The sequence below is a fragment of the Myotis daubentonii genome, chromosome 1 (assembly GCF_963259705.1).
Source record: "Myotis daubentonii chromosome 1, mMyoDau2.1, whole genome shotgun sequence".
Classification (NCBI taxonomy): domain Eukaryota; kingdom Metazoa; phylum Chordata; class Mammalia; order Chiroptera; family Vespertilionidae; genus Myotis; species Myotis daubentonii.
In genome coordinates, this window is record NC_081840.1 from 94,439,144 (window position 1) to 94,465,358 (window position 26,215).

The 26,215-nt window shown below is 42.9% G+C and overlaps 1 protein-coding gene and 1 pseudogene across 3 annotated transcripts in view; one reads left to right on the top strand and one right to left on the bottom strand.

Moving 5' to 3' along the window:
* Positions 1-26,215, bottom strand: part of CAMK1D (calcium/calmodulin dependent protein kinase ID) — a 391,598-nt gene that overhangs the window by 124,637 nt on the left and 240,746 nt on the right. For all 3 annotated transcript variants that reach the window (XM_059711261.1, XM_059711259.1, XM_059711260.1), the window contains one exon: positions 3,173-3,247. In XM_059711261.1, the coding sequence (XP_059567244.1) occupies positions 3,173-3,247 (75 nt within the window). The remainder of the gene's footprint in view (positions 1-3,172; positions 3,248-26,215) is intronic.
* Positions 23,458-23,555, top strand: LOC132224323 (U6 spliceosomal RNA; annotated as a pseudogene).

Genomic DNA, 26,215 nt, shown 5'->3' on the forward strand with positions numbered 1-26,215 from the left:
GTTCAATGCAGGAGCTGCCCCCTGGTGGTCAGTGCACTCCCACAGGGGGAGCGCCACTCAGCCAGAAGCCGGGCTCATGGCAGGCAAGCGCAGTGGCAGTGGTGGAAGCCTCTACCGCCTCCACAAGCAAGCTATAGAATGAAAGCAAATATTCATATTACATATATCCACAAAGAACAGAATATATAAAGAACACTTCCAACACATAATATGATGGTGAACAATCCAATAAAAACTGAGTAAGGGATTTGAATGGAAGATATAGTAGTGGCCCATGAGGACATAAAACGATTATTGACATCATGAATCATCAGGGAAATGCAAATTCAAACCAGTATGAGATAGCATTGCACTCCCATTAAAATGGCTACAATTGAAAAAAAACTGGAAACGTCAAGTGTTGCAAAGAATGTAAAGAATTCGAACTCACACTGCAGGTGAAAATGTAAAATGGTAAAACCACTCTGGACAACTGTCTGGCAGTTTATTAGAAAGTTCAAAATAACACCTCCTCTGTAGCCCACTCATTCTACTGCTAGGTCTTCACCCAAACATACACCCACAGCAAGGCTTGGACATGAATGTTCATAGCAACTTTATTCATAATAGCGCCCAAACTGGAAACAACCCAAATGTCTACCAACAGGTAAGTGAATAAAATGAGAACTTTCCAGAACAAAGGAATCCTGCTCAGTAATAAGAAGGAAGAAACGACTGATCCACATTACTACATGGATGAATGCCAATAACCATGATGAGTAACATAAACCAGACACAAACATGTACCTGTTATATAATCCCACGTATACACTATTTTAGAAAATGCAAAAGACTCTCTACTGAGTGAAAGTGGACCACTGGTTGGCTGGGATCAGAGGCAAGGGAGGGACAACTTGAAATGACCACAAGGAATCTCTGGGAAATTTCCTGTTCTTGATCATGGTGGTGGCTTCCTGGGCACGATTCTCTCACATTCACCACTGTTCAGTTAAATGGGTGCAGTTAATTGTATGCAAATTATAACTCAATAAAGCTGATTTTTTAATAAAGTAATGAGAACCAATGAAAAAGAATTCATACGAGTTAAGTATATAATTAGCATAGCCAGTGTTTATGTGAATAGTGCGTTTAAAATGTTTAACAGTGCACGTAGTTTTTTCCTTAGGTACTTCAAACACTACCCCTAGATACGGATTTTGTGATTAATTTGCCTGACAAACCTCACCCAGTGCCCCGAGGGTTCATTCCAGTCCCACTCCTCTCTGCATGAGAACAAACTCTGAATGAGTGTGGTCTATATTAAGGATAATTGTATAAAAGTGGAAAGCCTGATAGAAAAGCTCGGTGAGGGATGGACAGCTGTGCTGACAGTGCAACATTCAAACTTTGTTCTAAGGTTCATTCTGTTCCAAACTCTCATATGGTATCAAGCCAACCGATCTTTACATAAACTTCTGCTGGTAAGGATACAGATGGTCCACAACCTACAATAGTTCAACTTACAACTTTATCTGCAGAGACATACTGATGAAATGATATGGATTTCTCTCATTCAATACTCACCACAGCCACTAATGTAAATATGACTGTTATCCCCATTTTTTCCACTTAAGGAAACTGATATTCAGAGAAGTACAGTTATTTGCCCAAATTCACCTAGCTAGTAAGAGGCAGGACTGAGATTTATATATTTAGAGTACTTTTTAACTGGTTTAAGTGAAAGTTCCAACAGAGAACTAAAGTATTAAATCTTTTTTTTCTGCATCACTAATAAAAAAGCACATATTTAAATACACTACTGACATTTTGTGCGGTTTTTTCTTGTCACTAGAATGTCATATTCTTCCTACTGGGAAGTCAATATTTGGTGGGAAATTGATTCATCTGCTTCTTTAAGAGCAGATTCTGCAAAATAAAGTCACATGAGCTTCTAGGGAATGTCCCCAGATTGGGGAGCTACCAGCTTCTAGGAAGAACCAGAAATGTGGCAAACGGTAAAACCAACAGGACAGCAAAGGACTAGGAAAGACTGCATTTAGGCAGCTGGGAGTTGGCATGAAACCCGCAGTCAAAACCGCAACACTGCCAGGCTCATGGCTGACAATCATTCACAAATCTGTAAAACTGCTGGTCACCACCACCATCTCTAGTTAAGGTGTTGTTTAAACATTCATAAGGAAAAAATGAGAATAGATAAAAATAAATTGTTAGGTAGACTAACCCTCAAATCTCCTAAATAGCTTTGGTAATTGAAAGTCTGAAAATCATAAATATAATAAGTACATATTCTGACCTTCAACAAAAGTCCTTTCCAGTCACTCAGCTCAATAATACTAGTATGGTGTTTCAGAATTTACTTTCTTGGGTCATGGTTAAAGTATAACACTCTTACACAGTTTCCATCACTTAATTCTAATAAATCTAGTCCTGGACTACTCCTAGGAATTATATCACTTAGAGTGAAGCCTTTGTGTGAGGGGGAGGCTAATTGCACCTTATATTTTAAAAAAATACATGTTTGAGTACAGTTGCTACCTGATATTTAGCTTTCTCCTTTCCTCCCTCGTCTGGAAATCTCTGGTGTTACTAGAATGCAGAAAGACTACACCGGGGGAATGGTGGCAAGTCCAACTCCAGTTATACTTTCTTATTCTGGCATGAACTCCCGTTCAGTCACATGTGTGCTTATTTGGCAGCAGAGGAGCAGAGGGAAGGGACATAGCACACAGCTGCCATCTGCGGCTCCCTCTCCCGGCTGCCCTAGCAATGAGGACAAGGGTGGGAGTTCCTCCTAGAGACAAGAGCAGAGTGTACGTCACAGTGGGCCCACAGAAGTGTTTTTCAGGAAGCAACATTTGAACCTTGCACATTAAAAAGCAAAGCAGTCATTGTAGGCACACTCTGCAATGATAGCATCAAAGTTTCCACATTGTGGAAACTTCCGATTATCAGTCCGGTCCAGCAGTCACAGCTGAGATCAAATGAGGCTGCAGCCTCCTGTGCTCGGCCAACTGTCTCCAGTTGGGTACAGACATCTCCAGTGTCCCACAGCCCTAATCACTCCCTACTGTCTTACCTGGCCCACTACATCAGGTAATTTTACCAGCTGGTCCCTTAAGCATTTGAATTTGCAACCCCTGGTCCACACTCTTCAATTTAAAAAGGTACTTACAGTTGCATGACCAAGTACAAGTGATTTGGGCTTTCATAAATGTCTTCCAGGGCAACAATATTTTCATGCTTAATCCTGAAAGAACAGTGAAACACACACAGAGAATAATAAGTATGAGACATGAAAACTTTTAAAAACAGATGTCATTATAGTGTAAAGTTCTAAACGTTAACAAGAAGAACAGGGTCAAAATGGAGTCACTTGTGCTAAGCCCCACATCAGAAAACCAAGACTTAAAACCTAATCTAATTGCAGTGATGCCCACAGGTATGAAATATTAACTGGCCAGTCTGGAATTTTCTGGTTGACACAAGAGTGAATCGGCTACATAGCCCCCTTCTGTCCTCCATAAACAGACTAACTAAGTCTGACACAACCCATTATTTTTCCTTCTGCCTATAAAATCTTTCCATTTTAAACACCTCCTCAGAGCTCCTTTCTGCTTGATAATGCGATGCTGCCCAATTCATGACCTGCTCAATAAAGCCAATTAGATCTTTAAAATTTATTCAGTTGAATTTCTGTTACTTAATATAATGCAAACTCCTTAACATTTAAGACTCCTCACAATCTTGTCCCTGAACTTGTTTCCAGGCCTATTTCCCATTATTTCCCCCCTACTTTCTGCTCCCCTTCATTCATTCATGAAGCTCTAGACCTCTCCAATGTAGCAATACTGGATTAACTACTATTGTTTCACATGTATCCCAGCCTCCTTGCATTTATTCATATGAATCTCAAAAATGGGCCAAACGTTGAAATCCCATTAACTTGCAGGAAAAATTTAATTCTCCCTCTTCTGTAGTCTTCCAATGGTGTCACAGACTGGCCTAAACAGTTCATTGCATGCAAATCCATCCACACATACATAGTGAGATGTTCAAGATGTTTCATTGTAAAGTTCATGACTCCAGTGTAGGCAAAGGAAAACCAGACTGACCCCTCATTGTGACCAACACTACCAATGTCAATTCAGTACCTCAAGGAAACTAGACAGATGCTGCTGAAAGTGTGGCTTCCAAATAGGCAGCACTAGCATCTCCTGGGAGCTTGTTGGAAAGCAAATTCTCAGAATCAGAGTCTGTAAGGGCAGGGCTAGGAATCTGCTTTAATAAAATTCTCACATGAAACAAAGATGGCAGTATAGGTAAATTCCAGTACTCACAACCTCATCAAAATTACAACTAAAATACAGAACAACCATCATTCAGAACCACCTGAAAGCTGGCTGATGGAAGTCCTACAACTAGAGAAGTAAAGAAGAAAGTACATCTAGACCAGTAGGAGGGGTGGAGGCACAGAACTAACTAATCTGACACCCATGTGTGGCTTGCTTTAATTGGGAGGGCTCTCTCCACTGCAGAGACCTCCTGTGAAAGGGAGTCCCAGCCCCACACCAGACCTCCAGCCAAGGGTTTCAGAGCTGGGAAGAGAAGCCTCCATAACTTGGAGCTGTAAAAGCCAGTGGGATGGTAGTTGGGTGACACAGAGGCTGCTGAAGACCCAGATAGTCCCCCTTAAAGGGCTGGCGTATGAACTTACACAGTCCTAATCCCTCTGAGCTCTAGCACTGGTCAGCGGTACTGGGGGAACCAGGGACATATGGGGCAGGAACCTGGAGGCAGCTTTCTCCCAGATGGAGGTGCTCATAGGGGTCATTATCCCTGTCACATCTACGTTTCTATCAACATGGCTCACACTGTTCACTCCACCCTGGTGATTCCCTGAGATCCTGCCCCATCCAACTTGCAGCCCCACCCAACCTCTTTGTAGCAGCTTTCCCATATGAATGGCCTGTCCTGGCTCAGGCTTCAGACTTTCCTAAAATCTCTCAAACAAGTAGCAGCTGGCATCAGCATGCCCCATACCAATCAATAAGAGGCCCAAGACCTGGCACTTGCAACAGCCTGCCTTGCTTCACAACTTGGATTCACCTGAGTATTTCTAAGCCCAACACAAGTAGCAGCCATCTGCAGATCACTCTGTAGCTTGTGCAGGGTAGCCCCAGGCAGTGGCTAACTTTGCACCTCCCAGGAGGCCCCAGAGCCAGTGCAGAGCAGACCAGATTATAACTCTACACATTCACAAGTGACACACTCAAGGGGCAGACTCAGTAACCACAAAGCCCCACTAAAGCAATTCCTGCTCCATATGGGTGTCCTCTATATAGCAGCTCTTCCACTGTAGTTACAGTGGGTCCTCACAGCCAATTGGCCAGGAGGTCAACTGCTTCTAGTGACGCCAAAAGCAATCACTGCTCAATTACAATAAGACTGCACACAACCAACACGGGGGTGCACCTACAGTGTCCAGCTCCGGTGACTGAGGAGGCTGAGCCACTAGGCCCTACAGGACACCTACTACACAAGGCCACTCTACCAATTCCAGGAGACATAACAGCTCTACCTAATACACAGAAACAAACACAGGAAAGCAGCCAAAATGTGGAGACAAAGAAACATGTCACAAATAAAAGAACAGAAGAAATCTCCAGAAAGAGAAATAAATGAAATGTAAGCAAGCAAAATACTGGATACAGAGTTAAAAACAATGGTTAAAAGGTTGCTCAATGACCTTAATGAGTGCTTCAAGAGAATTAATGGGACCTTCAAGGGAATTAATGAGAGCTTCAAGGGACTTGGTGAGACTTTCAAGGATTTTAATGAGAATGTCAAAGACATGAAAAAGGACCAGTCAGAAATTAAGAATAATTTACAGGGACTCAAAAATAGAATAGAGGATTCTGAGAATCAAATCAACAATTTGGAATATGAGGAAGCAAAAAACACCCAATCAGAAGAACAAAAAGAAAAAAGAATCCAAAATTATGAACATAATGTGAGGAGCCTCTGGGACAACTTCAAGTATACCAACATCCAAATTATAGAGGTGCCAGAAGAAGAGCGAGAGCAAGATATTGAAAACCTTGAAGAATAATGACAGAAAACTTCCCCTACCTGGTGAGGGAAATAGAGTTATAAGTGCAGGAAGCACAGAAAGTCCCAAACAAGAGAAACCCAAGGAGTCCCACACCAAGACACATCATAAGTAAAAAGCCAAGGGTTAAAGACAAAGAGAGAATCTTAAAGGCAGCAAAAGAAAAGCAGTTAGTTACCTATAAGGGAGCATCCATACAACTATCAACTGATTTCTCAACAGAAACTTTGCAGGCCAGAAGGGAGTGGCAAGATATATTCAAAGGGATGAATAGCAAGGACATACAACCAAGATTACTCTACCCAGCAAAGCTATCATTTAGAATTGAAGGTCAGATAAAGAGCTTCACAGACAAAAAGAAGTTAAAGGAGTTCATTACTACCAAACCAGTATTACATGAAATGTTGAAGGGTATTCTTTAGGAAGAAAAAATATATATAAAATATATGAACAATAAAATAGCACTAAATACATATCTATCAACAATTGAATCTAAAAATCAAAATAAACAAATAAGGTATCTAATGAACAAAATAAATGGATGAATAAAATAGAACCAGAGGCAGGCAAACATGGATCAGACTGATGAGTATCAGAGGAAAGCGGGGAGAGGGGGCAGGAAGAGATTAATCAAAGATCTTATATGCATATATGCATTATCTGTGGACACAGACACTAGGATGGTGAAGGCCTGGGGTGGGGCAGGAACCAGGTGGAGGAGGCAAATGGGGGGAAAAAGTGGTCATCTGTAATACTCTCATCATTAAATATTTTTTTAAAAGAATCAACCAATGAATGGGTCAATAAGTAGAACAACAAGTTGACATTTCTCTCACTAAAAATCAGTAAATAAAATTTTTAAAAAGTGAAAAAAAAGACCACCTCAGATGATCTGTATATACCAAGTTGAGCTAGAGAAATTTTTATTAGGCCAGTGCTTCTCAAAGGAAGTGTGCACAGGAAGAACCCGAGGTTCTGGATGCACACCCTGACTGAGGAGGTCAGAAGCAGGGTGGAGGGGATGGCTGAGAATCTGCATTTCTAACATGCTCCATGGAGAGGCCCATGCTGCTGGTCTGACAACAAGCTTCTAACTACATATCAAGGGAGAAAAAAACAGCCTGATGCTAGCTCCCGGAACTCCCCACTAAGAGCAGCTTCTGCTCGAAATTTCAGGTCTGATAGTTATTTAAAGCATTTGAGAAAAGAATCATTTCATTGCTCTATGAGCTAATTAGCTCTTACCACAAGCTTTTCACTGAAATTATTGCTGAACCACCTAAAAGCCAGCATTTAATGAACAGATTCTTATAAACCCTTATAAGCAGGGACTATATCTTACTCATTTTGTTTTTCCCATGTACCCCCATTGATCTCCTAAATAAACATTTCCTGGATGAATAGGATTTAAAAGTTGTTGCTATTAAACAGCAAAATCATTAGTTAGTTAGGGAAAACAGGCAATTTTCCTAAGTGTGAGATGCTTACAAAAAGAAGTTTACAAGGTGGAACAAACCAGATTATCTTGCCTTTGAGCAGCTGAAAGAAGGAAACAAAATAGTTAATTATGCCCAGCTGGTGTGGCTCAGGAGTTGAGCATTAATCCAGGAACCAAGAGGTCACTGGTTTTATTCCTGGTCAGGACACATGCCCAGGTTGTGGGCTTGATTCCCAGTGGGGAGCATGCAGGAGGCAGCAGGTCGATGATGTTTCTCTCTCATCAATGTTTCTCTCTCTCTCTATCCCTCTCCCCTCCCCTCTCTCTAAAAATCTAAGCAAAATAAGCCAGGCAGAGAAAGACAAGTATCACATGATCTCACTCATATGTGGAATCTAATGAACAAAATAAACTGATGAACAAAATAGATCCAGAGACATAGAAGCATGGAACAGACTGTCGAATCTCAGAGGGAAGGTGGGAGTGGGTAGGAAGAGATCAACTGAAGAACTTGTATGCATATATGCATAACCCACGGACACAGACAATAGGGTGGTGAAGGCTTGTCATGGAGTGGGAGGGAGGTGCTAAAAGAAGTCAATGGGGAAAAAAGGGGACATATGTAATACTTTCAACAATAAAGATTTTAAAAAGTCAATAAAAACACATTAAAAATAAAAATAGTTAACTGAGAGTGGTGATGCTTTGATTCTTCAAGCTTTCATCAGTCAATGCAGTTGCTTTTAGGAGCTGAGATGATGGATTATACTATACTAAACTAAGGCCCGGTGCACAAATTCATGCATGACAGGGGGTGGGGGGGAGGGAGAGGGGCCATGGGAGGTTGGCTGTGGGAGTTGGCACTTACCACCAGGGGGCAGCTCCTGCATTGGGCATCTGCCCCCTGGTGGTCAGTGTGCATCATAGCGACTGGTCATTCCAGTCTTTCTGGTCTTTTGGTTCTAATGGTCACTTAGGTTTTTATATATATAGATTCACTTTTCACCTGATTCAAATACATACACCTAATTATTTGTTAGCAGTGGTTACTGTGATACCTGAACAAAATAATACCAGCAATATGTTATGTGAACCAAGTAAACCATGCCACCAAGGAAGCCAAGACAGATTAATCTGGGACTGCCCAGATCCTAGATGTTTGTGAATTATCATTGTTGGCTGTCACTGAAAGAATATCACCACAAAAAGTATAACATATGGATTTTCCCTTTCATTAATGACTTAAAATTTTCAATTGGAATCAATCACATGGGCACAAATATTTTCTTTAAGTCAGTTGAGTTAATTTGGGGGTTAAGACCTTAGATTTATGGGAAAATAAAAGGAATGTGGTTTATATATAGGGTTGTCAGGTAAAATGCAGGGCACCCAGTTAGGTTTAATTCTGAATAAACAATGAAAGCTTTTTTAGTAAAGTATGTCCCAAATATTGCATTGCTGTTTATCTGAAATTAAAATATGACTGGATTCCCTGCATTTTCACATGCTAACTCTGGCCATCCTACGACATGAATCATAGTTGATGAACCTCTACAGTGGCTTAGAGAGTTGGCCCTACAGTTTCAGCTGCCCTTGGAGGTTGAGCCAATAAGGCAGTTTGAGCCTTGGACTACAGCTATTAATACAGATTCAACTATATACAAGCAATCAACTATGTACAAAGCCAGAGACTAATAAATTAAGAATATAACCCCTTCTTTGGATTTAGGGGATGAAGAATTTAGTCTATTTACCTTGCCATGTCTTACATGAATTCTTCCAGTGGCTGGAATGACTAACTATTCCTATTCTACTAACTAACTATTCCTCTTATCATATTAACTATTCCTCTTAACTAATGAGTCAAGTAATCAAGCAATTGTCATTTACTGACTTTCTACTATGTGTTTGGGAGAATACAAGAAAAAATAAAATAAGGTTTTATCCTCAAGAAGCTCATCACCTAGATGGAAAGATCCACGAAACAATTGGGAATGAATTAAATGCTAAACTGTAGAATTGGTGAGTTCAGAACAAGCAAGGCCCTATCTGGGTCAGAATTATCATGAAGATCTCAAGAAAACAACAGGAGTCAAGCTGAGTTGAGGAATGTTTGAATAAGTACACTTCAGAAATTTTAAAGAAATCTTAAAATGGACTCTTAAATGTCTCTTAAGAAAAGTGTTTTAATTAACCTGTATATTTTAGAACATGATGGACGAAAACATGCTGCCCTCCCACAGCTGTTTTCAGGTACTCTGCTCCACCCTTAGATTCCCTAGGATATAGAAACACTGAACTTCAAATTTTATCATTATTTTAGTACCTAGGCTATCTTCACAAAAGGCCATATGAATATCATGAACACATCTCTGGGTGCCCATCATGTACCAGGGTGCCCACCATGTACCAGGCACAGTACTAGGCATCACAAGAGACATATCTCAACTTTGTGAAGTTCACACAGGTGGGCATCCAGCTGTAGCTGGTTCACTTCACAGGTATCTCTCCTATATTTACCAGAAAAAACCAGCCTCCCTTTAATTAGCAGTGACTCCTGGGAGCAACACAGAACAAGCTTATGCCCTCCTCTCATATACCAGTATCTTGCAAATGTTTGACAGATACAGTATCTCTATTTAATCTTCTCATCACTGACCTATCCTCCTCCCATATGATTTATATACCTCACCATGTTATTGTCACTCTTGTTTATCCAGACTATAATATTCAGAGCTAAAAGTAATGATTCTAATATAAATATAGCACCAAAAATGAGGTATTAGTGCTGGCCAGTGTGGCTCAATTGATTGGAGCGTAGTTCTGTTGGAAGGTCCCAGGTTTGATCCTGGACTGGGTACATATGGGAGGAAACCGATTGATGTGTCTCTCTCACATCGACGTTACTCTTTCTCTCTCTTTGTCTTCCTCCCTCTCTAAAGTCAATAAAAAATAAGAAGAATGGGATATTAGTAATATAATAGTAATATTATATTATGATATGTAATATAATAGTAATATAATAGTAATTATATTATATAATTATATTATTTTAGTAATATAATTAACTAAAATAGTAATATGTAATATAATAGTAATATTAACCAGTATGAGGTAGATATAGTATATGTGCAAATAAAGCCTAACATTATATATATTTTTAGGCAGCTGAACAACTGTTGGCATATAAAGAATATAAGCTGTATGGGGGTGCAGATTTTTTACCATTTTGTTCATCACTGTCTCCCCAATGCCAAGAAAAGTACATGGCTGGTATAATTTATAATACATATTTGTTAGATGGATGGATGAATAAAAAATATTAAGCTTATGATCAATTAAACAGCCAGATCATTTTTATTTAAACTTCTACCAAACAAAATTTCCTTTATTATTTAAACTTGATCTTTCTTTTTTAATCCTCACCCAAGGATACCACTTTCATTGATTTTAGATAGAGGAAGGGAGAGGGGAGAGAGAGAGACAAACATCGATGTGAAAGAGAAACATTGATCTCAATTATCTCCTGTAGGTGCCCCCACTGGACCCTCTAACCAACTGAGCCACACGGGTCAAGGTGCTCAACCTTGAACTTTTGAGCTTTGTCACTCCCTGAATAGTAGAAGACATGGTATGTAATGGTCACTAATTCAAAATCTACATTCCCATGGTGATTCTGGGAACCAAAGTTATTTCATAGCACTTGGAGAGTGAGGCTCTTTGCCTTTTTTTTTTTTTCAATAAATTGAGGCTGTTTTGGGGGTTCTATGCAATGTTTCACATGATCAGAAATATTCTGAATTTTGATTCTCTCATCTATTTCTATTAATTATACCTCTCAACTTAGGGCCATCTGCATATTTGGTTGGTATACATATATCCCATATGCCTTTATCCAAATCCTTAAAGTATTCAGTGAACAGGTTATATGTCAGAGCTCCATAGTGTTCCATCAGAAGCCCCATCAAGATAACTGAGACATTAATCAGCTGGACTCAATTGCTGTCAAGTTGCTAACCCAGCAAAACTATCATTTAGTTCAGTGGTCGGCAAACTGCGGCTCGCGAGCCACATGCGGCTCTTTGGCCCCTTGAGTGTGGCTCTTCCACAAAATACCGACTTCTGCGCATGGGCCACGAAGTTTCAATCGCACTGTACGTGCGGGCCCGCACATGGTATTTTGTGGAAGAGCCACACTCAAGGGGCCAAAGAGCTGCATGTGGCTCGCGAGCCGCAGTTTGCCGACCACGAATCTAGTCCATATTTTATCATCCTCTCTATAAGAAGACAATCAGATCCTTTGCTAAAAGGCCATTCCTCAGTTTTACCTACCACATAATGCTACTTAAAAGGAAAACGCATACTTGAAAATATTTGTTCTTAGTAAACTCATGGTGGTTCCTAGCAACCAATGTAGTCTTTACTACATGATCACCAACCATCTGCTTAACTGTTCCAGAATTTTACTGTGTATTGAAGTCAAACTTTCTGGTCTATACATCTTATATTCTTAACCTTTTTTATGTTTGGAAAATTTACCAACATCTCATACATTGTGTTCACCAACATTTCAACTGTGATTCTTTTGTGATAAGTGCAATTTCCTCAGTCCCTTGGGATGTAACAAATCTAAATCTAGTGGTGAACTAATTTTATAACTTTCTCTAGGCCCTACTTACATAGCTGTATTATATATACCATTATTGTTAACTATGTGTCAAGACTGTACTAAGTATTTGTAATGATTTCATTTAATACAACAATCCTACCAAGTAGATACAATTCTCCCTTTTCAAAAAGGGACAACTAAGTCTACAAAAGGTTAAATATAGCTTTTCACTATAACGTCATATTAGTTAAATTATAAGAATATAGAAGAGCTCATATAAATTCAGTTATTTGTATAAAAGTATAACACTTAAAGTCAAGGTATTACATTTCATAACAAACAATACAATATCCACTTCCAGGGGTGCAGAGATTTGTAGAACTATTTTGAAATTTAGTGGAAGCTCTCAAGATATTTGGTTGTAAATATCCTGACACATTAAATCCCAGTGGGTCAAAGTGAACTAGAGGAAGAGACATTCATATGCAGAAGAAATAGTTAGGAGTCCAGAAATTATAATTAGAAAGAGCCTTCATCAGCCCAGATCTGCTAGTGTCATCAAAAGGGGAGAATAAAGAGGACAGAGAAAAGAGGTCAGAGGTTAGCTACAAGCAAATGGAAAACCAAGGTTCTGTTAACCTTGCATAGGTTGATAGCTAAATCCCTCCAGATCAGTGTTCAATCTTTCCAAAAAATGGCCAAGAGGACCTTCATACATGAGGAATGGTCACCCCCAAAAGCAATTAGCAAAAGTTCAAAGGAATAATGTCACTAAAAAGCAACTTGAGGGGATGAAAAAAACCCCATTTAACTTTAACCACTTACCATCTACCAGGCCCAAAGTAAACATTAGCTGATACATCTATGTCCAGAGGGTAAATGGTTTACATAGCAATCTACACTGAAGTCTCTATAATCCCATGAAATGTACAAAAGTGGACAGAGGGAAGTAGGCCCAGGCACGGAGAGAAAAACAGCATATGGGCATCACTATAGACTCCAGACTGCATGGTAAATGACAACCAAGTTAGAGAACCCCAGAAAGAGTCAGCAAAACATTTTAAAGTTAATTAATGAAGAAAAAAATCAGTGCCAAATGCACAAGTAGGCCCCATTCCAAACCCCCCAAACTGGAGGGAACACCAGGACCCAGAGGACAGGCACTCTATTGAATACACATGCTTCTGTGAAATGATAGCTACATCGTTTCTCGCTCCAGTCCAATTCTCCACAGTTCAAGGACTCACAAATTCTGAACGCATGTAAAATGAGAAAAGTTAGAAAAACACAAAAGAGAAGAGGAGATAAAGGAAAGTTCAGCATTTTTTATTGTTTGTCTTCCAATCATGGTTCACTGACCTGGCACGGGAAAAGTGGGGCAGCAATTTTGAGAATTATCAGAAGGAAAAGGCAACAAAAGACCTTTCCTTTGTGTCGGCTTCTTTGGAAATGGTCACTTAGCTATTCAGGTTAAAGAAGCCATTGGAGGGTAAGAGATGGAAGGAAACATAATCAGACAGGAGACAAGGTGATCATTAGTGATGGCAAAACTATGATGATGGAGGAACAGATCTCCCCACAGGAGCACAAGATGGAAGTTACATCAACAAGCCATTAATGAGCCTTGACCAGCTTCCTGTCTTCCTCTCAGGCACTTCCGAGTTAACCTTCCACCAGGGAAAGGCCTCTCTTAGGGGAAAAGCAGACAGCTCTCAGGCAAAGATCCGAAAGGACAAGGTCTCCCACCATCCACTACCCTTCTTTTCTAAATTGTCCAGAAAAATTTAATTCGCAGATGTTATTTCATTTTTATAACAACTCTATAAAGTAGGCTTTATTTTTCCTATTTTATAGATGATCACTCTCAGTTTATAAGCACTTAATTGCTCTTCCTACCTCCCTCTGGAGTTGCTCTCTTGTTAACCATTCTCCATGCTGTTTCCTGAGCCATCATTTCATAATATAGAAGAGAACAAACTTCTTAGCTTGAAATCCTCCAATGGCTCCCTGTAGTCTAGAATAAAGTTCCAACAACTTGGCATGACATACAAGTTCCCCTGTGGCTAAGTTCTCACCTGTCCATCCCATCTCATCTCCTACTGCTGCCCCACACCAAAATTTTATTGGGCGTGGGCAGCTGTCACATACCTGTGCACACCTTCTCTGGCCATACAGGTGTGCTCATCCTTCTCATATCTTCTTATTAAACTACTCATTCTCCAAGACTCATTCTGTATCACCTTCATTGAGCACCCTTTACTATTCCTTACCTCTCACAGGGCTGAACCTCTCTCCTCTGGGCCACCTCAGTTCTTTTATCAGCCTGTTGTTATACATACTGCATTGCATCCCAAGTATCTGTGTGTATGCACACGTGTATATGTATTTAAATGATTTCATATTCAGATTTAAGTCTGTAAGTTACATATCAAACTGATAATTGGTTACCTCAGAAAGTGTGCTAGTGTCGGAGGAGACTTTCCAGTTTGTCTGAAGCAGGGTTATTCAACTGAACCACAATGAGAAAAAAATTATTCAAGTGACTATTTTCTCATTTTCCCAAGGATGTACCATTCTAGCTGTGTAGGAGAGAAAGTTAACACAGCATATTCAGTGAATACTTTAGGGCACTAGAGCTTGATTCTCTCACTGAGCCCAATTAGAGAAAGTTATTAGACTGTTGCATTGCCAAACATTTACAAAGAGGCACTTTTACAGCTCTTGAACAAAATCATTAACACCTGATTCAACAAACCATATCCATAATGCTGGATACAGAGAAGTACATACAGATTCATTCAACTGCTCAAGCAATCAGAATAGGCTGGGTCTCAGAGCTGACACATCTAACTGCAAGGTATTGGGCAAGTCATTAAATACTTTCTGACTGCATTTCCTCGTTTGTTAAATGAACACTGAAATATGTGTCTAATTATCTATCTATACACATATATAGATATATATCTACATATATAATCTAATAAAAGAGAAACATGCAAATTGATCACACCTCTGCTATACCCCAAGCCACACCCACCAGCCAATCAGAGCGACTATATGCAAATTAACCCAACCAAGATGGCGGCCGGCAGCCATGGAGCTGGAACAAGCAGGAGGCTTGGTTACCCTGGTGATGGAGGAAGCCAAGCTTTCCGCCTGCCCTGGCCGGCTGAGGCCTCCGCTCAAGGCAAGAAAGTTTCAATTATAGAAGATAAATAAATCCCAGATACCTGCTTCCAGCCAGCCTCCACTGGGAGCTTGGGTGGCTGGGGGCTGTGGCCAGCCTGCAAACAGCCACCAGCCCCTCACCAGGATGGCCACACTCTCATGGGGTGAGGGTCCCCGCTGAGGGGCTTAGCCAACCTGCAAAAAGCCATCAGTCCCTCACCCAGACTGGCCAGGCACCCCAACAGGACCCCCCCACCCTGAAGGGGGTGTGGCCAGCCTGAAAATGGCCCTCAGCCCCTCACCCAGGCTGGCCAGGCACCCCAGAGGGACCCCCACCCTGATCTGGGACACCCTTCAGGGCAAACCAGCTGGCCCCCACCCATGCACCAGGCCTCTATCCTATATAATAAAAGGGTAATATGCAAATTGACCTAACAGCAGAACTCGGAATTACTGGTCATTATGACACACACTGACCACCAGGGGGCAGATGCTTAATGCAGGAGTTGCCCCCTGGTGGTCAGTGCACTCCCACAGGGGGAGCTCTGCTCAGCCACAAGCCAGGCTGACGGCTGCCAGTGCAGTGGTGGTGGTGGGAGTTTCTCCTGCCTCCTCAGCAGCGCTAAGGATGTCCAGCTGCAGCTTAGGTCTGCTCCCCACTGGCAAGTGGACATCCCCTGAGGGCTCCTGAGCTACCAGAGGGATGTCTGTCTGCCAGCTTATGCCCAATCCCCCAGGGAGCGAGCCTAAGCCAGCAGGTGGTCATCCCCTAAGGGGTCCCAGACTGCGAGAGGGCACAGGCTGGGCTGAGGGACCCCTCCCCCCCGAGTGCACAAATTTTTGTGCACCGGGCCTCTAGTATCTATATATCTACATATCTATCTATATCTATCTATCTATCTATCTATCTATCTATCTATCTATATACATATATATATTTGTAGAGGTAAAGCATGTTTTATATATATATACATATATATATATATATTATATAAAGAGATATCTTGTCTATTAATAATATAGGCCATTGAATAGACAATAGTATGGTAGTATGGTGAGGGCCAAGAGAGGGGGAATGGGGGCTGGGTGGAGGTGGGAAAGGCATGGGAAGTGGGGGACACCTGCAATGGTGTCAATAATAATAATAATAATAATAATAATAATAATAATAATATAACAATAATAATAATAATAGAATATAGTCCACTCCAGGAATGACCAAAATTCAAAATCCAAAGCTTCAAATAATCTCTCTTTGCTACCAGGAGATGGGGCTAAAATCAACATTAGAATAAGGAGCTGACCACACATTGGAAATCAACTGCATCTTAAGTATGCAAACCGGTTTTTGTTTTGTTTTGTTTTTAGGATCAAGTATTTCATGTGATATTCTCTCATTGTGAAATGAGTTCTGCTTTGAATCCTTAAAAACCAACAACAAACAAAACATTTGTGTACAGCCCACCACATTTTCAAAAAAGTATCTCAGGCATCTTGAGTACAATTTAGGGCACACAGGATAGGAGCCTGGCCAGCACTGTGTGTAGGGAGGCCAGGCTAGAGCCTGTAATGACACCATGTGAGGGGCACCCACTATGCTGGCCCTATCTCTACAGGGCTGTGTGCAGGCTCTCCTCATCTAGAAATTAACTACTCAAACAGGATATTCTCTGAGGTCCTTTCCAGCTCTAGCAACCAATGAACCTAAAATTATAATGAAGCCAAGGGTACAGAGGTATACATGGGCCCACAAAGCCAATATTCAGTGTTCTCAGGATAGTGCTTGCTGCACAGAAGCCTGGATTACCACTCAGCCTTCAACAGCTCTCTTTTTGCCTGGGCAAGTTTGTCAAGCATGGAATAGGCTTTCCTGAGACAGGAAGTCATTTACACAGAAAGATTTTCTTTCCCTTCCCCTGTAGACCTGGACCAATAGATAAATAACCAAATGATTTGCTCATGTCTAGAATAGCTCCAGAAGACCCAGCTGGGGCCTAGCTGTCTGTAGTCCAAAGGAGAAATGAGTTAAGTCCAAATAAGGATGAAGAACATTATGGAAGAATGAATAAATAAATGAACAATTAATTGTGGCCCTCCTAAAGACTTATAGACCAAAGACACTCAAAAGCTGGATACCTGAATTTAAAAAAATTAGATTTGACTGTATAATTTCCTTCCTATGTCTGTTATCAGCCATGATAAGTTGCCAACAGGTCTCAAACTTGGCTGCATGTTAAGATTACCAGAGGAATTTTAAAATATACTGATAAATGGGCCCACCCTTAGAGATTATGATTATGATTTAAGGCTTGGGATGTAGTATAGGCATTGAGATTTAAAAATCAAACAAACAAAAAACAACAACAACAAAAACTCACAAAAAAAGCCCAAGTGACTCAAATGCAAAATTTAAGAATCCCTATTAAGTTATTGAATTCATAAGAACTTTAGATGCCGAGGAAGGATTCACGTTTAGATGGTTGGTGTTGGTAATTCCATCATTTTAGTTCCATTTTAAATTTATCTTGGCTGAATACATTTACTTCATAATGGGACTGATTTTTTAGAAATATATTTTATTGATTTCAGAGAGGAAGGAAGAGAAAGATAGAGACATCAATGATGAGAGAGAATTATTGATTGGCTGCTTCCTGCATGCACCACACTGGGGATCGAGCCCGCAACCGGGGCATGTGCCCTGACTGAGAATGGAACCATAATCCCCTGGTTTATAGGTCGACACTCAACCACTGAGCCATGCTGGCTGGGCAATAATGGGACTGATTTAAAGGTTAAGATTCAGGGTGTTCTGAGACTGAAGGTCCAAGGCTACTTAGCCAACACATTAGTCCTCTCAAGAAAAGAATACAAAAAAAGCAACAAATGTCAATGGTTTAATTGTAGCTTTTAATATTCCTTATTAAGGCTTTGAAACACTAACACGTTTAAGAAAAAGTTGTCACTTCCTCCTCTGGATTTTGTGGTAACTTTTGTAGAAGAGTAATATATATTTCTCTGGATGTTTTCACATGAGAATAGATGCCTCGTCTTGGAGAACATCCAGTCACTCCCCTGCCTAGGACTTGAGATGAGGTCTGATAGCTTTGCCTTACTAGTTTCACTGGTTTGAAAATACAGCATCCAGTGCCACCTTCGAAGGGGAATCTCAGAACGTTTGTTCCAAGTCCACTGCAGATCATTACAACGTGAACTGAAAAGCTAGGCCTGTGTGAAACACTGCTGAGGGCCTGGCACTGGTGTGTCAACACTTGGCCTGCACCCTGCAGCTTCATCAACATACTCTGACCCCCAGATTGAAGACACCAGGAGCTTGAATGCAGGGAGCATCTCAAAGTTTCTAGCTCTGAACACTTGCATTTAGGTGCACATAAATGAAAGGGGACTAAAGCAATGCACTGGAATCTGGGGGAAAGGTATCTTTCCCTTTTCTTTCCTACTACAAAAGCTTTCTCTGTGCTGATATCCACAGTGAGCATCTGTGTTGCACAACTCAAACCCAGGAGTATGCCAAGTCAATAGGTGCCCTGGAAAGCAGGCTCAGCTGCAGGGCCCTGGCACAGGCAGAGCTTTCACACTGACATAGGACCAGGGGCACTGGCAGGAAAGGAGAGGCACAGGCCTGCTGCCCATGCTCCTCCCAGAGAAGGAAGCACCTGGGCCAGGTGAGCACAATCCCAGCAGCTCGCTCACTCTGCTGGAACAGTATGCCATCCTATCCTATATAATAAAAGCATAATATGCACATCGACTGAACGGCAGAATGACCAGTCACTATGATGCACATTGACCATCAGGGGCAGACGCTCAACGCAGGAGCTGCCCCCTAGTGGTCAATGTGCTCCCATAGGGGGAGTGCCACTCAGCCAGAAGCCAGGCTCACAGCTGGTGAGCACAGAGGCAGTGGCAGGAGCCTCTCCTGCCTCCACTGCAGGTGGGCAGTAAGGAGCGAGGGATCCTGGACTGCGAGAGCCTCAGACTGTGAGAGGAATGTCTGACTGCCGGCAGTCAGACATCCCCCAAGGGGTCCTGGACTGTGAGAAGGTGCAGGCTAGGCTGAGGGACCCCCCACCCCAGTGCACAAATTTCATGCACCGGGCCTCTAGTCTACACTAATACACGAGAACCACACAAATTGCCCTCTGCTACGCCCACCAGCCAGTCAGAGCGAGTATGCAAATTAACCCAACAAAGATGGTGATTAATTTGCATATGCAGGCATGGAGCAAAGACTGAAGACAGCATAGAAGGAAGCCAAGCGCTGCAGAAGGGAGCAAAGCTGTGGAGAAGCAAGGGAAGCAAGCCGGGCAGCAGAGACGGGAGGGAAGCTTCGCTCCAGCTGCAGGAAGTCCTATTCTTGCAGGAATCTCCCTGCAACAGGCCTCTAGTTTACTTATAAAGCAGAAAGCAAATTGTAAAAGAAAGAGATGTGCTGAAAACAGAGTAAGAAGAAAAATAGAAGAGGGAAATCTGCTTTGAAGTCTTAATATCAGTTCATTTTTAACCTTAAGAGAGTTGAACCTATGCCATATACGTTCCTCACTATTCTAAGAAAGTGTCCACCACAGATAAAATGGTGCAGAATCCAGTGTCCTTTAGTTTTTGCACATCAGTAATCAGTGCTGTCTCAGCCTGTTCTGGTCAGACAGAGGCTTCAGAAAAGCAGGCACATTCAAATGGAACGAAATAGTTTTCAAGCATCTACATGTTCAGAATTCATTAGGGTATTTGTGATTGATCTTGTGCCATATATATGCTATACATATATGGGGGCAAAAGTAGGCTTACAGTTGTGAATATGTGAAATGCAGAGTTTATTCTTGTATTATTATTTATTAACTAGAGGCCCAGCGCACAAAAATTTGTGCACTCGGGGGGGGGGGGCGGTCCTTCAGCCCGGCCTGTGCCCTCTCGCAGTCTGGGACCCCTCGGGAGATAACAACCTGCTGGCTTAGGCCTGCTCCCAGGTGGCAGAGGGCAGGCCCAATCCCTAGGTGCAGCCCCTGGTCGGGCTCAGAGCAGGGCCGATTGGGAGGTTGTGATGCCACCCTCAGTCACGTTCAGGGTAGGGCCGATTGGGGGGTTGGGGCACCGCCCCCTGTCACACTCAAGGCAGGGCCAATGGGGAGGTTGCGGCGCCACCCCCTGTCATGCACAGAGCAGGGCCAATCAGGGGGTTGGGGCGCTGCCCCCTGTCACACACAGAGCAGGGCCCATCAGGGGGGTTGGGGCTCCGTACCCTGTCACACACAGAGCAGGGCCCATCAGGGGGTTGGGGAGCTCCCCCCTGTCATGCACAGAGCAGGGCAGATCAGGGGGTTGAAGAGCTCCCCCATGTTACTCACAGAGTAGGGCCAATAGGGGAGTTGGGGCACCGCCCCCTGTCACACACAGAGCAGGGCAGATCAGGGGGTTGGGGTACCGCCCTCTATCACCCACAGAGCAGGGCCAATCAGGGGGTTGGGGCACCGCCACTGTCACACTCAGGGCAGGGCCGATGAGGAGGTTATGGCTCTACCCCATCACACACAGAGCAGGGCCGATCAGGGGGTTGGGGCGCTGCACCCTGTCACACACAGAGCCGCAGGGCAATCAGGGGGTTGGGGAGCTCCCCCTATAAGGCACAGAGCAGGGCTGATCAGGGGGTTGGGGCGCCTTCCCCTGTCATGAACAGAGCAGGGCTGATAGGGAGGTTGTGGCCCCGCCCCCTGTCACACACAGAGCCGTAGGGCGATCAGGGGGTTTGGGCGCTGCCCCCTGTCACACTGATCCCGGTGCCGGGAGGCCTCGCGGCTCCGCTGATCCCGGTGCTGGGAGGCATATTACCCTTTTACTATATAGGATAGAGGCCTGGTGCATGGGTGGGGCTGGCTGGTTTGCCCTGAAGGGTGTCCTGGATCAGGGTGGGGGTCCCCACTGGGGTGCCTGGCCAGTCTGGGTGAGGGGCTGACGGCTGTTTGCAGCTGGTCAAACACCCTTCAGGGTGGGGGTCCCCACTGGGGTGGCTGGCCAGTCTGGGTGAGGGGATGATGGCTGTTTGCAGCTGGTCAAACACCCTTCAGGGTGGGGGTCCCCACTGGGGTGGCTGGCCAGTCTGGGTGAGGGTCTGAGGGCTGTTTTCAGGCTGGCGGGTGACTGAAGCTCCCAACTGCTCCTTTTTTTCTTTTTTTAATTCTGGGCCAGCTTTAGCTTTGAGGCTTGGCTCCAGCTCTTAGGCCTCTGCTGCTGAAAGCAGGTTTCTGGCCTTTGTTTACCTTCTGTATTTGAAACAATGTTGCGATCCTGCTGGCTGAAGCCCGGCGGACTAAAGCAGGTTTCTGGGGTTTTGTTTAGCTTTTATATTTGTAACATAGTTGCTTAGAGTTGCAGCTCAGAGGCCGGCAGCGGCAGGCGGGGAATGTTGGATTCCTCAGTCACTGAGGCAAGCAAGCCTCATGTTCGCTTTAAGCTGCCTGGCTGCTGGCCGCCATCTTGGCTGGCAGTTAATTTGCATATCTTGCTGATTAGCCAATGGGAAGGGTAGCGGTCTTACGGTAATTACCATGTTTCTCTTTTATTAGATAGGATTAGAGGCCCAGTGCATGAAATTTGTGCACTGGAGGGGAGGGTCCCCTCAGCCCAGCCTGCACCCTCTCCAATCCGGACATCCCTCTCACAATCCTGGACCACTGGCTCCTAACTGCTCACCTGACTGCCGGCCTGATAGCCCCTCACTGCCCCACCTGCCAGTTTGGTCACCCCTAACTGACCCCCCCGCTGGCCTGGTCACCCCCAACTGTCCCCCTCCCCACCCCGCTGGCCTGGTTGCCCCTCACAGCCTGCTGTTCAGTCATTTGGTCATCCCTCACTGCTCCCCCCGTGCTGGCCTGGTTGCCCCACGCAGCCTGCTGTTCGGTCATCTGTCCAGTTGTTTCAGTCATGATGGCCCCTGGCTTTTTATATATTAGGATTATTGTGTCATTTTCCATACAAACAACTGTAAACCTCCTGTGTGTGTGTGTGAATTTAAAACAACAGCGATAATCTCTGTTTGTGCATAATAAAGGCAACTCTGTATTCTTTCCTGAGAAAGCAAGAAGTAGTTTCTCCCTAAGTGAGACTGGAGTCATGATTAGGAAAGACAGCATGTTTTGCTTTGTCAATGATTTTTAAGAGGAGGCGTGTGATATACACATCAGCTCTGCAAACTGCAGTTTTGTGTGGACTGGGGTTAAATGCTGAGGCAGTTCTGAGGTTATAGTTTTATCCTGTTCTGGTAATAGATATGATATGATTATATGGTAACCTAAGGGATGTCCGCTCTTAAGAAAATTCCCAGGATGAGCTCCAGGGCTAGGTGCAAATTCTCAGAAATGAAATAGTAATAGATTGTATCTAATAAATGAGTTCCTATTCACAGTTTTCTATTCCAGAGTTTAAAAAGAAATTAGGAAAGTAATTGGGCCATGAGGGATGAGGGATGAGAAGAGAGAAGAAATCCAGCCACATGGATGGTCTCTGACAATTACATCAGGACAGCCGGGGGGAGAAGGGGAGGAGCGAGTGGCTTTGCTCTTATGCTCAAGCAAAACAGTTAATGTGCTCAGGCAGTGGCCATGGTCTGCAAGCCAATCCGGGGAAGGCCCGGCCAGCCTGAGGCTGCACACAGCCGCCACGTGCATTTCAGACGACTCTGCCAGACAGAGTTTTTCCTCCGAGCATCAGAGCATACTGTCTAGACTTCACTGAGGCCTCTCCTGAGCAGAGCTTTTCAATCTGGTTTCCTCCAAATCCTCTGGGTTCTCAATAAATATTTTAGAAACTGTCATGAAACATGACTAAACAGCTGTGGTAGGTACTAAGGGCTCACATGTCCACTGGTGTTCACTCACTGACAGGATGCGTAATGAAGTGATAAAATTGAACTTAAAAATTCACTCTGATAAAATACTACATTTTCTACCTGTTTATGTATTGGGGTTCTATGTAAGAATTTATTTTTATTTAATTGTTAATTGTTAATTTTTAAATTTTTAATTATTTTAAATTCAGTCTTTATTGATGAAAATCTTACATATGTCCCCCTTTCCCCCCTATTGACTTCTTTCTACCCGCCCCCATCTCCCTCCCCAGGCCTTGCTTCAGGCAGCACATATGCTAAAATTGGCATGATACAGAGAAGATTAGCACGGCCCTGAGCAAGAATTTATTTTTAAGTGTTATGCTAATAAAAAAGAAGAACATAAAAGAAAAGAAAGGGAGGAAAGAAGAAAACAGTACAAAAATAATACAGAACTGAATAAAAAGGTTTCTTCCCTATTCCACCTAGAAAGGGAAGACCTGTCCTCAGAAAGTTATTCCCAAAGGTGCTAATATACTTCTTTCTGAATCTGTGGTCTCTTTAGAGTTGTTGTATTTTTAAATTATATTATAGTCAGAAAGAAGTCAACAATGCACAACAGAGACAGGCCGGGGTGAGGAGATATGTGCATGCATACACACACAAACACACACATATCTCCACACACATGTATACATACATGCATACATATATACAAGGTGGGGCAAAAGGACGTTTATAGTTGTTTGTATGAAAAATAATACAATGATAAATAAATAAAAATACAAGAATAAACTCTGTGTTTTGCATACTCACACTATAAACCTACTTTTGCCCCACCCTGTACATACACACATGCATGAATGTACCCACATACATACACATATTCACATACATATACGCATGTGCATGCATATTCCCATACATACATGCATACATACATACAAGCTGGGGCTACTCTCTTTAAGCCCAGTCTACAGTTACACAGTGGCTGGGTCCGCAGCACTGGAGCGGCTGTGGCACCAGAGGCTGGGCTAGCCAGCACCGTGTACCACACTCTGCAGGCAGAAAAATCGGCAGGATGATTTATCTCTGGGAAAGGATGCCAAGAACACTCGGGAGGTAAGGAAACAGAGCACAAGGGCCTGGGTGGAGGAAGGAGCAAAGTAGGTGCCAAAGAAGGCACAAAACTGAGTCAGGATTAGTCTCAGCCTTGTGATGCAAAATCAGAAGGCAGCTAAAGCCCCTGTGTGGGCTGTGCTGGTTAGTGCGGGAGCCTTAGAGAGAAGAAAACTAACATGGGAATGAAAACTGCTAGTCCTAGGATCTTGCAGTAAGGGTGTGGCATTAGATGAACCATCTGGTGATTTTTCCTCTTTCATCTTCTCTCCCATTTTTTCTTGGGAGGTGAGGAATGGGACTGGTGGTAGACTTAGTAACTGAAGGTCTAATGTGGTTTGAGAAATAAACACAGAGCCGTTCTGCTAAATAAGACAGCCCATTAGACGTCATGGTGGAAAGCTACACAAAATGCCACCAACTGCACTGCAGATGGAAGCAGGTGGGGGAGAAGAGGAGGGGACAGGAGGGAAAAGCGCGACCTCTTATGTCACCTCTTTCTCAAAGCTTACTACAGACAGAGCCTTTGGAAAAGCATCGCAGTACATAATTTGAAGAGAGCCTGCGTAAACTCAGACCCAGACCTCACTAAACATCGAGAGAGTACCTATGAGTGTCAGACATGGGATAGAAAGATAAATAAAACACAGTCCCTGACCAAGTGGATCCCTGGCAAGTGTGGGAAGACAGCTTTCTACATAAACATCATGATACAGCACAACCAACACCCCGCCAGGGAGCAGGGCACGGGCTCTGGGAGCACAGCCTGCTCCCAGCCTTTCTCTGCCCGGGAACGCGGTGGGGCTCCATCCGGGAGGAGATATATGCGCTAGGTGTTGGCAAGTTTTCCAGGCATAGAAAGACAAGGAAGAGAACCTGCCAGAGAGAGGAAACAGCATTTGTAAAAACAGAAGAGTGAGGTGTGCTGTGTTGGGACATAGAATACTCAAGTGGATGGGGCTCACGGAGGCATAACAATGAGGGTAAACTGGGGAATATTATGAGAGGCTCTGTTGCCAAGTTCAGCAGTGTGGGTTTTATGCTAAAGGAACTGTGAAGCAGTGTGCAAGTGTAAACTCCAGCTCTAAAAAAAGTAAATTAAATTGAGCAATGTGAAGTAGTTCCTTACACTGTGCTTGAGGCCGTAACTCTCTCTCCCCCACTAATGGTGCAATTTTAAACATTTATTCCCCTTTTCATTTCCCAAGTGTAAAGTCCATAACCATTTTTCTCTTATGTCAGCAGTTGTCAACCTTTTTCATATATAGGCACATGTAAACTAATTACTAAAATTATGCAGCACACGAAAAAATATATTTTTTGCCAAACTGACCAAAAATAAAAGGTATAATTTGATTCATTCACACTGGATGGCTATTGTGTTGAAGGTTGTCATTTTTTTTATTTGACAACCAAAAGGAAAATAGGTCAGGTATTGCAGGTTTTAAAACTTCTTGGGGACACTCGTTGAAAATCACTGTTTTACATCATGAACAAGCAGAAAACTCAATTTGACTATAGTGCAAATGTCTAGATTTCCTTGAGGATTAAGACTAACGCAGGAGCTTTTAATAGGTAGTGATGGGGAGATAGCAAGTTCATAACTCTTTTCAACAATAGTTTATTACCTCCAAAGGGGATTGTGAGGAAAAACAGTATCTCTCATTTTGTGGGGTTTTATTCTTCAGAGTTTCCTATATCTCCAGAATTGGAATGCTATTGACTGAATATTTCTTGTCTTCAGAAACTACACTATACATATTAGAAAGATATTCTCATTTTCATCAATCACAAGCACTTGGGAGTAGAGAAAGTGGCAGCTACTTGGTGGAATTTCTGGCAATGCAGAAACCCACCCAAGTTTCCGTGGGCTCCTAGCATGCAGCCACTGGCCATTTGTCAGTCCGACCTCTCTGTCCTGTCAGAGACATATCT